Source organism: Cucurbita maxima, unplaced genomic scaffold, assembly GCF_002738345.1.
Source record: "Cucurbita maxima cultivar Rimu unplaced genomic scaffold, Cmax_1.0 Cma_Scf00011, whole genome shotgun sequence".
In the NCBI taxonomy this organism is placed as follows: Eukaryota; Viridiplantae; Streptophyta; class Magnoliopsida; order Cucurbitales; family Cucurbitaceae; genus Cucurbita; species Cucurbita maxima.
Window position 1 is genome coordinate 2,211,859 of NW_019272027.1, and position 15,387 is coordinate 2,227,245.

At 37.5% G+C, this 15,387-nt stretch overlaps 2 protein-coding genes and 1 long non-coding RNA gene across 3 annotated transcripts in view; 2 read left to right on the plus strand and 1 right to left on the minus strand.

Annotated features, from left to right (window-relative positions):
• The first annotated feature begins 128 nt into the window (after window positions 1–128).
• LOC111485978 (laccase-14) lies at window positions 129–4,169 on the plus strand. Its single transcript, XM_023132960.1, has 6 exons — window positions 129–245; window positions 372–523; window positions 1,486–1,730; window positions 2,085–2,213; window positions 2,866–3,813; window positions 3,890–4,169. Exons 1-6 carry the CDS (start codon window positions 129–131, stop codon window positions 4,024–4,026), a joined length of 1,728 nt encoding a protein of 575 aa, XP_022988728.1. The 3' UTR covers window positions 4,027–4,169.
• Window positions 4,170–13,796: 9,627 nt separating this feature from the next.
• Window positions 13,797–15,387, plus strand: part of LOC111485946 (beta-xylosidase/alpha-L-arabinofuranosidase 2-like) — a 4,699-nt gene continuing 3,108 nt past the window's right edge. The window contains exons 1-2 of the mRNA XM_023132922.1: window positions 13,797–14,270; window positions 15,022–15,309. Coding sequence (XP_022988690.1) covers window positions 13,818–14,270; window positions 15,022–15,309 — 741 coding nt within the window. The 5' untranslated portion in view covers window positions 13,797–13,817. The remainder of the gene's footprint in view (window positions 14,271–15,021; window positions 15,310–15,387) is intronic.
• The window catches only part of LOC111486221, a 2,581-nt gene continuing 1,460 nt past the window's right edge, over window positions 14,267–15,387 (minus strand). Inside the window, exons 3-4 of the long non-coding RNA XR_002718821.1 lie at window positions 15,075–15,272; window positions 14,267–14,377 (exon numbers count right to left, since the gene is read on the minus strand). This is a non-coding gene — a long non-coding RNA (uncharacterized LOC111486221). The remainder of the gene's footprint in view (window positions 14,378–15,074; window positions 15,273–15,387) is intronic.

Sequence of the window (15,387 nt, forward strand, 5' to 3'; positions counted from 1 at the left end):
AAAAAAAAAAAAAAAAAAAAAAAAAAAAAAAAAAAAAAAAAAAAAAAAAAAAAAAAAACTTGGCTTCACATTGGCCCTATACAATCACAATCAAATTCATTGCTACAATTTACCTCTCAAAGCGTCCTATGGGTTTGATAGGTTCCATTGGCTTCACCTCCAAGCTCTCATGGCTACTCATTTGTTGCTTCCTCGTCGTTTTCACTCCATTTTCGGCAACAAAAACTCACCATCATAGTTTTGTGGTATGTCGATTTGAATATTCTTTGTTCATAAATATACGAGGCGGAGATTCGAACCTTGACCTTGACATCGAAGAGGAGTTTTGTGGTTATGATGCTATAAATTGATTGCGAATTGTGTTGGAACAGGTGAAGTTACGTCCAATCAGTCGGCTTTGTAGCTCCAAGAATATCTTGACGGTAAATGGGAAGTTTCCAGGACCGACGTTGGAAGCTCAAACGGGAGATAGAATCATCGTTCGAGTGATTAATAAGTCTAAATATAATATCACATTTCATTGGTTAGTCCTCTCTTGCTCTCACTAAAATATTTTGTGGATCATTCTTATGTTGATAATATCATGTCTGATGTAAAATTATTTTTTTTTTTTTTTTGCTCCAATTTAATTTCTACTTAAAAAATCAAATCAACTGAACCCGTACGATTTAGCTCGGGTTGTGAATTTATCGCGGTTGAGTTTAAAGAACTAAAATTTTTATGGATTCAATCCGTTCATAGATTCCTCTAAAAACTAAATTGGGTTAGGTTCATTATTTAATAAGAACGGGTTGAAAAAGTTTAAACTCGAACAATTGAATTGGATCTTAAAAAAATATCTCAACCCAACCTAACCCAAACCAACATGTAAACACCCACAAAGACAACATTTTTATATAGTAATTTCAAATTATTGTACTTTAAAGGAAAGTGAGGTTGGCTTACCAAACGAGTTAATTAACAGCTAAATCATGTTCTTGTTACTTAATTAATGGTCTAGGCATCGTCTAGAACTATTCTCGACTAAATGCTAAGAATCGTATATCCATCTTGAAACTCAGAGACCAAAAGTATATATTATAAGAATTTTCATAAACGGGTCTTCCTTTTAAAGTGGAATTCATCCTTTATTTTTTCTTTTTAATTCACACTACTCCTTCGTTTCATCGATTTTGTTCGGATCCTCCTTTTCTTTCAGAAAAAGGGGAATGAGCACTATCTTTTTTGGTGGATCCCTTTCCTATTTAGTCTCCTCCGTTTCCTAGTAAGAATAGGTGACAATATCCTGCCTAAACAGTAGACACGTGTAATAAATAAAAGAATATTAAAGATTCGAGTCATAGAATTTCTTAGTTCTGACACGATGTACTTATTAGATCTAATAGAAACGTAGAGACCAAAAGTGTATATTATAAACCTTCACGATCTATATTTTATTTTCTCGACATAGATTATCGTAATGAACTTTTATGATCGGTTATGTAGGCATGGTGTAAAACAAGTACGAAATCCATGGTACGATGGTCCTGAATACGTAACTCAGTGTCCAATCCTACCACGCAAGAAGTTCACTTACAAGGTTCAACTCACCAATGAAGAGGGAACCATATGGTGGCATGCTCATAGCGGCTGGGCTCGAGCCACGGTCCACGGCCCTCTCATTATCTACCCAGCCCCACCAAGCACCTATCCCTTCCCTAAACCTCATGCACAAATCCCAATTGTTATTGGTAATTCTTATTCTACCTTTCTACCCAAGCTTATTATTATTATTTTTATGTCGGGTTTCTAAACGTCAAGTATATACATATTAGTCGTTAGAGATGTTTATTTAATATGTACAGTGACGTTAGGAACCGAGTGAGAGAATCTCCACCTAAATAGGAGAGTGAATGAATGCGTATGTGTATGCATGTGCATGAGCGTGTGCAACCGTAGGGATAGGGATACTGTTAGCTCAACAAGATTCGAGACAAGGATTATATTCTCCATCTCCATTTTTGAACTATGTTTAGATCGGTATCTATCTGCTTTTTATCTTTGCCCGAGTCATCGAGATTAGAATCTTTTTTTTATAATTTTAGGCGAGTGGTGGAAGAAGGATGTAATGGAAATTCCAGATAATGCAAAAAGAAGCGGTGGTGAACCATTACTTTCAGATGCCTATACCATCAATGGTCAGCCAGGATATCTTTATCCATGTTCCAAAAAAGGTACAAACTAAATTACAATTTTTTTTTTTATAATTTTTCAATTTCTTAAATTATCCGTTCTTACAAAAATTCGATCAATACAATCTATACGGTTTTCGTTAGATTATGAACTTATTTGAAGTGAGTTAGTTCATAGATTTTTGTTAGATCTGGATAAACTAAAAGACTCGCTGAGCCCAAAAGGGGTGGATTGAGTGAGAGTCCCACATTGATTGAAAAAGAGAACGAAACACCCTTATAAGAGTGTGGAAACCTTGTCCCAGGAGACCCGTTTTAAAGCCTTGAGAGAATCCCAAAAAGGGACAATATTTGCTAGGTGGGCTTGAGCATTTACATAAATGACTCGAACATTTGATTCATTATTTCATAAAAGTTGTTTGAGTTGAAAAAAAATATCCCTCAAACAATTGGGTTGAGTCTAAAAATGTCAAATCGAGATAATCCAACCTACCACGTGAATAAATGACCCGAACAACCCAAATCAACCCAAACAAAAAAATTTATAGTTACGTTGAGTTAGATTCATTGTTTCATAAAAATTGCTTCAAATTGAAAAAATTTACCACTCGAACAACCGAATTGAGTCTGAAAATGTCTCAGTCTGACCTAATCCAACCCAAGAACATGATAGAAAGTTTGTCGAATGTTACAGGAACATTTGAATTAACAGTGGAGCATGGAAAAACATATCTTCTACGAATGATTAATGCAGTGATGGACGAAGATCTGTTCTTCGCAATTGCAAAGCATGAGATGACATTAGTGGGGAAAGATGGAATCTACATGAAACAAATCAAAACAGATTACCTAATGATCACACCAGGCCAATCCATGGACCTTTTGATCACTGCAAATCAAGCCCCAGGCACCTATTTTATGGCCACAAGATCATACTCGAGTGCCTTTGGTGCTGGCTTTGACAACTCCACAGCCACAGCCATTCTCAAGTACTCAACAAAATCTTCAATTCCAACATTCCATTTTTTCCCAACATTGCCTCCATATGATCGAACCGAAGCAACGACGGATTTCACGAAACAATTCCGAAGCTTAACGATCAATGGTCGTCGAGCCGATGTTCCAATGAAAATCGATACTCGTTTGCTTTTCACTTTATCTGTGAATCTATTGAATTGCTCTACTAAAAAGCCTTGTGCTGGAGCATTTGGGAAGAGGTTTGCTGCAAGTGTTAACAATGTGAGCTTTGTAGCTCCATCACTCTCTTTGCTTGAAGCTTATTACTACAAAGTCGCCGGAGTTTTTACGAGGGATTTCCCGAAAAACCCGACGAAAAAATTTAACTACACGGCCGAGGTTATACCGGAAGCTTTTCTGTCTACTTCGTTCGGGACTAGGGTTATGGTTTTGGAGTATAATGCTAGTGTGGAGCTTGTCTTGCAAGGTACCAATGTGGTTGCTAGTGATAATCATCCGGTTCATTTGCATGGTTATAGCTTTTACGTCGTTGGAGGGGGGTTCGGAAATTTTGACCTAAAAACTGACATGAAACAGTATAACCTCGTTGACCCACCGGAAGAGACGACGGTTGGAGTTCCGAAGAATGGATGGGTTGCTATTCGATTCAAGGCGAATAATCCAGGTATGTCTTTCAAGATTTTGTATTTTAAATTAAGTTTGTGTGGAAATTGAAAGGGTTACTATTTGAGATCATGTAGGTATGTGGTTGATGCATTGCCACCTTGAGCGTCACCAAGTATGGGGCATGAGTATGGTGTTCTTAGTGAAGAATGGGCATGCTCGTGATCAAAAAATTGTTCGTCCTCCACATGATTTGCCTAAATGCTACCATTAGTTTAAGATTACTTTTCATTTGTTTCTACAGTGATCGTGTATTCGTGAAGTGACTGTTCGAATTTCTATTTGTGTGAGTATCTATTTTGATTCATTGGGTTGAGATGGACAATTATGTATTCAATTTTTCCTTGTAAAAAAGGAAATAGTCGTTGTTTGAGTACTTGTAGTTGGAACTTGAATGATCGAACTACATTCTTCTATTAGTTAGAGTTGGAGAAACAAAATTTTGTAGTAGCGTTATCGTTTTTGTAATAGTAGCTTTGTTGTTGTATTGGTAGCCTTAACCTCACCGTCACAACAACACTAGAAGCCTCAACCTCGTTGTTGCAACAGAAGCACCTAGCATCACGACTCCTCATAGTTGTCTATTTCGATTTGCATTGTTTCATGGTCAAATTTTTTAACCGTACAATATTGACTTACACACGATCATGACCAATCTTATACTTTTTCACTCGTCTTTATGGATTTTTTGGATTGTAGGTGATGTTCTTTCATCCTCAATCAAATTTCACTTTATGTTCAACCAACTTTACTCTGCCATAAATATCGCCTTAAACTGTATTTTTCTTCAATAGTGACTCTACTAACTTGTCTCTACTCTATGCCAAGTTCAAGGACTTAGCCTTGCCTCTACTCTTAGCTTTGCATCTTGTTTCACCATATTGGTGCTCAATAACATGATTCTCATGCTTCTACATTGATTCGAGATGTCTTGGGATGAGTTTAAACCCTTCATTTGGCCAAAACTAACTTATAATGCTTTACCAGACTGGTTGGAAAAGGAGTCTCACATCTGCTAATTAAAAGGTTAATACAATGTGTACGTACGTCTGCAATTGTTCAAGCCCACCGCTAGCAGATATTGTCATCTTTGGGCTTTCCCTTTCGAGCTTCCCCTCAAGGTTTTAATAATAGCTCAAGCTCACCGCTAGCAGATATTGTCCTCTTTAAGTTTTCTCTTTCGGGCTTCCCCTCAAGGCTTTAAAAGGTTTCCACACCGTTATAAAAGGGTGTTTCGTTCTCCTCTCCAACCAATATGGAATATCACAACGATGAATTGTTACTGGGAAAGCACTAAATTTTTTTTTAACTTTGCTTCATAATTGATAACTACTAATAATTCTCCTTAAATTGCTCCACAAATAACATTTTTTTACTTATTGACTCACAATCTCTCCCTAAACTTAACTTTTTCCAGATTTTTCACTATGAGCAACTCTGACATGTTTGCAAATTTAATCCTAATTAGGGTCTTGGTGATAATATCTGCACGTACGTTGGTCTCTAGTATCAACTTTGCTGGGTCCTTGATCAATTTCGTCTTCTTCAAAAGAAATTTTAATTTTGCAATATGCAATTTCTTTCACTCCCTCTCGATCTACAAGTAGATTGTGGGATATATTTATACACTCAATCCTTTCTACCTTCTCTTATCCAAGTGCATGTTGTTGATGGTCAAGGTGAGGGTGCTCGGAAGCTCAGTAGCCAAAGAGGAGTGTTGACTCGAGATTTCGGTCTTGTCCTCGTGTTTCTGTAGTTTGACACATTATTCACATCTTCTGTACCCCATCCTGTCTTCCCCAACCTCAAAAATTGATTTGTAACACCAATAGATCCGCCGATATTTTTGTATGATTTCATTATTTACTAATCGCTCAATTGGTTACGTGACCTAAATGTTTATGACACACGTTGATGGTTTACCAAATCAACCAAATTTAGTACGAATTCAGCATGAATAGAGTTTCTAGGAAAAAAGTTATTAAGCTTTCATTTGTGTGACACTCAAGTAAAAGAGAGGTACATAAATAAATCGAGACTATATCTTAACGAGAACAATCCCAATGATAGGATGACTAAAAAGGCTTTAAAAAATTGAAAGTCTATCTTTACAAATAATGTGCAACTTATTTTTTGGTGCATTAACCATTGAACTTCATGGATAAGCGTATTTTACTTTGAACAATTTTATATTGGGTGACCTGAAAATTTTCTTAGTATGCTGCATGCTAGAAGAATTTGTGGAAATATCAAAGTCATCAGGTGCCGACATAAAATGTCGAATCCTAGGTATAGGACGTTACAATGTCAATATTGGCACCTGAAGGCCTCAGCATTCTTGCAACATGGTTACATTACTTACTGTTCCATGGTCAATATTGGCACCTGAAGGCCTCAGCATTCTTGCAACATGGTTACATTACTTACTGTTCCATGGTCAATATTGGCACCTGAAGGCCTCAGCATTCTTGCAACATGGTTACATTACTTACTGTTCCATGGTCAATATTGGCACCTGAAGGCCTCAGCATTCTTGCAACATGGTTACATTACTTACTGTTCCATGGTCAATATTGGCACCTGAAGGCCTCAGCATTCTTGCAACATGGTTACATTACTTACTGTTCCATGGTCAATATTGGCACCTGAAGGCCTCAGCATTCTTGCAACATGGTTACATTACTTACTGTTCCATGGTCAATATTGGCACCTGAAGGCCTCAGCATTCTTGCAACATGGTTACATTACTTACTGTTCCATGGTCAATATTGGCACCTGAAGGCCTCAGCATTCTTGCAACATGGTTACATTACTTACTGTTCCATGGTCAATATTGGCACCTGAAGGCCTCAGCATTCTTGCAACATGGTTATATTACGGTTACATTACTTACTTCTTACTTCTTACTTCTAAGAGTGAAGACTAAATACACTTAATTATGAAGTTCTTAAGATTGAGCCACTAAAAAGATGCACCTTGTTGGTATGGGTAGTGAGCCGATATTGACAAGAATTGATTGAGTTTAAGTATTTTTTAGTCATCTTATCATCATGGTCGCTCTCATTCAAATGTGGTCTTCATTCATTCATGTACCCCTCTTATACTCGGTCTCACATTTAGCACTCACAATTTTTGCAAATTTGGACTTAGATATTGCTTACAATAACATTAAATTCAAACTATTTGATCTTTTCCAAGCTTTTTAGGAAAATATTTCCTCACTATTGCTAGCATTAGTAAGTGCAACAGGTCACATCAAAATCCCAAATTTGGATTATTTTGAGCAATAAACGTAAACATATAATGCAAATCCCAGAAAATTGAAGGATATAGTGCATATTGGTAGAACATTAAACAAACATTAAGCACACATTGAAGTTCTCCTTTAAGATATGCAACAATATACAACATTCATACATTATCGATGTTGGATTTAATTTCACATTGTTCGTAGTTGAAATGTTCAAATTTGGTATACTAGGTGTCTTTCGATATACGAAAAATATAATAGCTTGGGACGTTTAAAAAGTCTGATAACTCAAAAATAAGATCAACCCAAACTCATTTGTACGGTTTAGATTGGACTGAGTTGGATTCAAATAAATATAAACTTTATGCATTAAATGGTTTCTTAAATTTAGATGGGTTGAACTGAACAACGTGAACCAACCCAACCTAAGAAATTTATAGTTTGGTTGGGTTCATTATTTAATAAAGATTATATGAGTTGAAAAAATTTTAAACCCGAACAATTGTGTTAGATTTAAAAGGAGTCTCAACCCGACCAATCCAACCCAATTCAACTTAACTCATTACACTCCATTAAACGCTACAATAATAGTCTAAAAAGTAAAGTTTGTGATAAAAGCAAGGGTAGGTGGGTAGCACTCATGAACAACTATGAAAGAGTTTAAGAAATTGTTAAGTTTACAAGTGTGGAGCAAATGATAGCTCTTTACAAAGAGATATTGAACATGTGTTGTGTTTGATATCATGAATGCTTTGTGGGGCTTTTAGAGACATATGAACATTTCAAAATGGATATCACTTGCTGGTTTCATTGGAATATCTAACTTCCTTATTATCATTCCACCTAACTTCTCTTCTTTTGTTTTGCACTTCACGCAATCTACGTAAATTTCAGATTTTTATATCTTGCTTTTCAATCGAGGTAAGTGCATGTGAATAAATGATGAGAGGGGAGGACTTAGAACTTCTAATCGTGTAGCGGGTGATATGATATCTTACTCGATTGAGGGAGGTTCATGTCTATCTCAGAGAGTGCTAGCTTGATTAACCGGTCTAAGGGTGTGTGAACTCGTTTGGTGGGCAGACACTCGCATGTGTGAGTCGTGTGTAGAGAAGTACTTCACATTCAATTTGCCCGAACTATGAGAAAACAATTTTATGTATTTGCATTTCTCGACTCCAATTGAAGTATTAATAAATTGGAGTATTAATAATTACTTTATAAAATAGTTTAGGGATTCATCCGAATTTGTAACAAAAAGAGCCCCTCTAGCAGATATTGTCCTCTCTGTGATTTTCTTTAAAACGTGTCTGCTAGAGAAATGTTTCCATACCCTTGTAAATGGTGTTTCGTTCTCCTCCTCAACCAATGTAGAATATCACAATTCACTCTCCTTCAGAGCCCAGCGTCCTTATTGCCACATCACCTTGTGTATACTCCCTTCGAGGAACAGCCTCCTCGCTGACACATCATTCGGTGTCTAGCTCTTATATCATTTGTAACGACCCAGGTCCACCGTAGATATTGTCCTCTCTAAGCCTTTTCTTACACGATTCCCTTCAAGACTTTAAAACGCGTCTGCTACAGAAAAGTCTTCATGCTCTCATAAAGAGTGTTTCGTTCTCTTCCTCAATTAATTGATCTATGTTGTTATCGATAATTTTGTCAGCCACTCGGTGTATAATTGGATGTGCTTGCTGGAGAGCATAGTCCCAAACATCTGTTCTTATGAACGGACAGAAACAGCTCCCTATGAACCCAAATTTCCAAAGTCGCTGCCTTTTTTGACTTTATCCACAGCTTACACTCCAATACTATTCCCAATCTCTATGTATAAATAAATGATTTACCATTTTTCTATTTCTTTTTTATTACATGGATTTATTTTTAGAATTTATTTATTGTTAGTTCTAATGTTTAATTGAAAAATTTTATGTTCATATTTATTTTTGTAGGAATCGAACATTTGGAGCGGAGGAATAGTGATATTATGAGCAACTAGAAGAGAAATTGAAGCCTAGTTGAATGAGTGGCATTGAGCGCTATTTGGAGTGTCTTATGAGTGGCATTGAACGCTATTTGGAGTGTCTTAACGCTTGAAACATATAGAAAATGTAACGGCCAAAGTCCACTACTAGTAAATATTCTCCACTTTAAGATTTTCCTTTCAGACTTTCCCTCAAAGTTTTTAAAACGAGTGGAGAAGTTTTTACACGCTTACAAAGGTTGTTTCGTTTTCCTCCCCAATTGTTGTGGGATCTCACACTGGCACACCACCTCATGTCTACCCAGAGAGGTTTCCACATCCTTAAAGGGTGTTTCATTCTCATCCCTAATCGATGTAGGATCTCATAATCCACTCCCTTCCAAGGCCCAACGTTCTTACTAGCACACTACCTCGTGTCTCTACCCCCTTCGAATAACAGCCTTCTCGCTGCACATGACCCACTTCGTGTCTCTACCCCCTTCGAATAACAGCCTTCTTGTTGGCACATGACCCACCTTGTGTCTCTACCCCCTTCGAATAACAGCCTTTCTCGCTGCACATGACCCACCTCATGTCTCTACCCCTTCGAATAACAGTCTTCTCGCTTGCACTTGACCCACCTCGTGTCTCTACCCCCTTCGAATAACAGCCTTTCTCGCTGCACATGACCCACTTCGTGTCTCTACCCCCTTCGAATAACAGCCTTCTCGTTGGCACATGACCCACCTCGTGTCTCTACCCCCTTCGAATAACAGCCTTTCTCGCTGCATATGACCCACCTCATGTCTCTACCCCCTTTGAATAACAGCCTTCTCGCTTGCACATGATCCACCTCGTGTCTCTACCCCCTTCGAATAACAGCCTTTTTCGCTGCATATGACCCACCTCATGTCTCTACCCCCTTTGAATAACAGCCTTCTCGCTTGCACATGATCCACCTCGTGTCTCTACCCCCTTCGAATAACAGCCTTTCTCGCTGCACATGACCCACCTCATGTCTCTACCCCCTTCGAATAACAGCCTTTCTCGCTGCACATGACCCACCTCATGTCTCTACCCCCTTCGAACAACAGCCTTTTCGCTGGCACATGACACACCTCGTGTCTCTACCCCCTTCGAATAACAGCCTTCTCGCTGGCACATGACCCACCTCGTGTCTCTACCCCCTTCGAATAACAGCCTTTCTCGCTGCACATGACCCACCTCATGTCTCTACCCCCTTCGAACAACAGCCTTCTCGCTGGCACATGACCCACCTCGTGTCTCTACCCCCTTCAAATAACAACCTTCTCGCTGGCACATGACCCACCTCGTGTCTCTATCCCCTTCGAATAACAGCTTTCTCACTGGCACATGACCCAGTGTTTTGACTCTAATATTATTTGTAATGACTTAAGCTCGGGAGATATTTGTTACATTTAGTTTAACTAGTATAAAATTTATGGGGTGAAAAAACTCTCTAAAACAAGTTTTCCATTGATATTCCTTATTAGTTTAGCTTTTTTATTTTTTATTTCATTTGTAACCACGGTAAAAAATAATAAAATAAAATAAATAAGCAACAAACTACCTCTCATTTACTGCTTACCTAAAATATCTTTGTCATTCCATAAATTAATAATTCCCTTCCACTAAAAACAAGCTGTAAATAAAAATGGTTTTACTCAGATTTGTCACGTGAGTAGAAGACTTTGTCACGTGAGTTAAATCTTTCTTTCTTTTTTTTATCGTGATTTTGTTGCCTTATTTAGATCTTAGTTTCAAATTTATTTACTATGATTTTGTTGCCTTACAAAGACAGAGAGGAAGACAAGTAAAAATCATTGGAAGGCTTAACCGCTTTTAAATTGTTTGTATGAAAATAATATTATAATAAACAATATTTAAAATAGGTGAAGGCTCGATATAAGTGAGAATGAATTCGAAGGATAAAAGCAACCAAATTTGGAGCTAGATAAAACTTTGGCTAAGGCCAATCAAGTATTTAGTCATACTATCAGCTCGATCGGAAGATTTGTCTTATGTATGATGACACGTGTCCAGTGGCCCTCGCACGTGTCATTTATGTTTAATGTTATATGATGATGTGATGACATCATTTATGTTTTATGTTATATGATGATCTGATGATGTTATATGATGATGTGATGACTTGATGACGTTATGTGATGATGTGATGATGTAATGATGTTATATGATGAAGTGGTGACGTTAAATGATGATGTGATGACGTTATATGATGACGTACATGATGTTGACGTGATGATGATGCATGATAACAAGATGATGTGAAATGTTTGATGATAAAATGACTTAATATGATGATCTTTCATATTAAGATGATGTGCATGTATTAAATGTCACGATGCACTATGGTAATGATGATGAATGCATGAAAGTCAATGCATGCATGTTACCAAGAGTAATGTGTGAACGAGGTATAGGGTTGTGTCATAAAAATCATTTAAAGATTGAAAATTATATGCACCTCATGCATTTTGTGTGTTCATATACATCAAGATACTTCCCCATTTATGATGATGAGTACGTAAGAATATACTATGATGATGATGATCATGTCTCGCATGACACCTAGGGTCTGCTGACCTCCGAACGTCACTACGAATAGCTACCTTGACTATGATGGGTCCAGGGGTGCAAACCACCTAGGGATCTACACTCACACGTGTGAGTCGTATGTAGGGAAGTACTACACATTCAATTTTGTCCAGACCAGAGGCCACCCTATAATGGTTTTTAAATGATAGGTCACCAGATCATGAATTACATGTGTTTCCATTCCCTGGCCCCAATGACGTCACTTATTGTGTATTTCTTAAAATACTCAAGTCGTATGATAGGCATCCTTGTACGGCTGATGACGACATTACAATCCGAGACCATGACACATGCATAGGTAGCTATAATTATTTTCTTCGACTTAGGTTAAAATATGATGTTTCTAATTTTTAGCGTTTATTTATTTTATTTAACATTTCGTCATGCCATTTAAAAGATGTTTTCGAACACGTAAGTCTATGACAATGTTTTAAGATTGAGTTTACATTTACGAGGAAGTTTTAAATGTTTAATTCCGCCTATGAGAATAGACAATGATGACGGTAGCGACTCTAGATAAATAAAAATTTAGGGTCGTTACATTATTAACATTCGAGATTTGTCTCTAAATAAACCACAATAGTATGTGTTATTCTATATTAAAATTTCACCCGTACAATTGTTGTGTGTAACATCTCATATCTAGGATTCGAACTAGGATTTGAAATTCAAATTCAATATCAGATGGCCCTGTCATTCACGTGCAATATTGTTTCATTAAATCCAACTCACGAACATTCTTACCAAATATACTCGTTGAACAATAATATCTGTATTAAAATCTAAGTTAAGTAAGATAAAAGAATTTTAGAATGAAATCTCAAATGGATTGGAATTTGAGCATACTCTAGCATAACTAGGGAGATTATTTATTAATCTTATAGCTATGCTTGTGAATCAATGGGCTAATTGTAGCATGGGAACCCATAACAAGAAAAAAAACAAATAATGTTTCCTAAGGCAACTTCACAAGTCAAATAGCCATTATGAACAATTAACCTAAGAGGTCAAATGCCTATCTCGGTGCGGCACTACTCCTCTTTTCGGACCCAATACCTACTTCGGTATGACACTACTCTTTTCGGACCCAATGCCTTTCTTGGTGGAGCGATAGATCTGTTAAAAGATAACACAAGTGTTCTAAAATGAGCTCAACGAGAACAAAAATCTCGTGTAGAACAAAAGGGTAAAAGCTCGTTTGATTCTGATGTCTAATACAAATACAAACCATGAAAGTGTGACGAATTATATATTAAACCCAATTGAAATAAATTCTTTAAAAAAAGAGCTTAATTCTTGTTCTTAATGCTTTTAGTGTTGGATGATGAAAGTCCCACATCGGTTAATTTAGGGAATGGTCATGGGTTTATAATCTAAGAATACACTCTTCATTGGTGTGAGGCCTTTTGGGAAGCCTAAAGCAAAGCCATGAGAGCTTATGCTCAAAGTGGACAATATGATACCATTGTGGAGAGTCGTGTTCATCTAACATGGTATCAAAGTCATGCCCTAAACTTAGCCGTGCCAATAGATTGGCAAATCCTCGAATATCGAACATTCATTGGTGTGAGGAAGCTCAAAGTAAAATTTAGAAGGGTAAAGTAATTTTGTAAATAAGTAAAATTTTAAAACAAAAGTCATGGACTTGTAGGGTACCCCACGGCCACCACCTCAATTTTGTTCCATTAAATTAGATTCCCACTTCAATTCCTTTTTCCCAAACAACCAACCCCAATCCAAAATAAATCAACTTTTGCTTTTCATTTTCTTTTCTTTTTCTTTCCCTAAATTACATTCTAGTCCCTATGGCTCGGGTTTGGCTCGTTGCATCTCTATGTCACATTTAAAGAAGACTTATCCTCGTATGTTAAAAGATAAAATAATAACGTTTCAGAATCCGAGCTATGTCTTAAAGAGTTTATATGAACATAACTCTATGATGATGACATCGATCTTACGGAATACATAATTTAACTAATTAAATTTTTTTTTCTTCCAAATTATCCATCATGGGTAGCCAAGAAAACAACGTGCTTTGGTTTTGGGCTTACGTAATTCCATCATCTCTTTCACTATAAAATAATGTTCATTTCATGAGCATTACAATATACCCTTTTGTTCACTCTTCCATTAGAGCTCTCTTATTTCCATGGCAGCCAAAATCCAGCTCGCCATGGCTCTCCAAAACAGAGCACCAAAGCTCTCTGTTTTCACATTCTCCTTCTTCTTTTTGCTTCTGTCTCTCTGTTTCTCCCGGAGCTCCGGCCAGCAGGGAATGCCGTTTGCCTGTGATGCTGAGAGCAATCCGGCTGTGGCGGGGTTCGGCTTCTGCAATTCGTCGCTTGGGTTTGAGGCTCGAGTTGAGGATTTGGTGAAGCGGCTTACATTGACGGAGAAGATCGGGTTTCTGGTCAGCAAGGCCGGGAGTGTGACCCGACTGGGGATTCCAAAGTACGAATGGTGGTCGGAGGCTTTGCACGGTGTCTCTAGAGTCGGTCAAGGGACGAAATTTTCAACTGTGGTTCCTGGCGCCACCAGCTTCCCTCAGGTCATCTTGACAGCAGCATCCTTCAATGCTACTCTGTTTGAAACCATTGGAAAGGTAATACAAGCAATGCTCCTCTGTTTCTCTCTGTCTCTCTAACTCTGCTTCTGGACAATGTGGGTAGCAGAAATGCTTTAATCAAGCCAAAACAATCTGTTTTTAACCTGCAAAATGTGTTTTTTAGCATAGCATATAGAACTTGGAATTGTGACTTAGTGAGTTGAGTGCAGAACTCGGAGCTAATATAAGAAGACCCATGAAAATCAAAGGTTTTTTCAGATTTCAAGATGATAATAAACCCCATTCTCCTGTAAGTGTATCAGCCTTTTTTTCAGAAGAAAAAGAATCTAATATTTTTTTAGATTATTTCCACCTCATGTTCTGTCAGAAAAAGTAGATATTAGATTACCTTCAACAGCTGCTAATAGGCATGTTATGTGGAGGTGGGTGAAAGATAGTTCAGAAATCTCTTGGCTTAAAGAGGAGAGAGAAAGAGATTGAAAAACTTGCATAAAAAGCTAAATTATCCAATAATTGCTAGCAAAAGAAAAATGGTGGTTGTTGACCTACTGGAGTTTTGTACACAAATTCAAGTGTTCTTCAAAACTTTTTGATGGTTCCAGCTCAAAAGGAAGATTTTGATTCAGATATTGGAAACTGCCGACAGCTGACATTCTTTTTTTATTTTCAGGATAATCTAAATTTTTTCTTAAAAGAAAAAAAGCAAATACGCATCAAGAATGAAGAACACAAGAGTGGAGATTAGATTTGATTGAAATGAAAGAAATTCTACTTGTTAATTGCGCAGGTAGTTTCAACGGAGGCAAGAGCTATGTACAATGCAGGATTAGCAGGACTCACCTTTTGGTCGCCCAATGTTAACATTTTCAGAGACCCCAGATGGGGCAGAGGCCAAGAGACTCCTGGGGAGGACCCTTTGCTCTCCAGCAAGTATGCTGTCAGCTATGTCCGAGGCCTGCAGCAGCGGGAGGATGGCAATCCCGACCACCTTAAAGTCGCCGCCTGCTGCAAACACTACACTGCCTATGATTTGGATAACTGGAAAGGCACAGATCGTTTTCACTTCAATGCTGTGGTAAATAAAAGATCACTTTCACTATCAATGCTTTGAGTTTGTCAATGGGGTTTTTTTTTTTTTTTTTTTTTTTTTTTT

What these genes read in the sequence shown, in the direction of transcription:
- LOC111485978 (XM_023132960.1), top strand. Translation starts at nt 129, where the DNA reads ATGGGTTTGATAGGTTCCATTGGCTTCACCTCCAAGCTCTCATGGCTA. An exon ending in CTCACCATCATAGTTTTGTG is followed by an intron (nt 246 to 371) that starts GTATGTCGATTT and finishes GTGTTGGAACAG; the next exon opens with GTGAAGTTACGTCCAATCAG. An exon ending in TATAATATCACATTTCATTG is followed by an intron (nt 524 to 1,485) that starts GTTAGTCCTCTC and finishes TCGGTTATGTAG; the next exon opens with GCATGGTGTAAAACAAGTAC.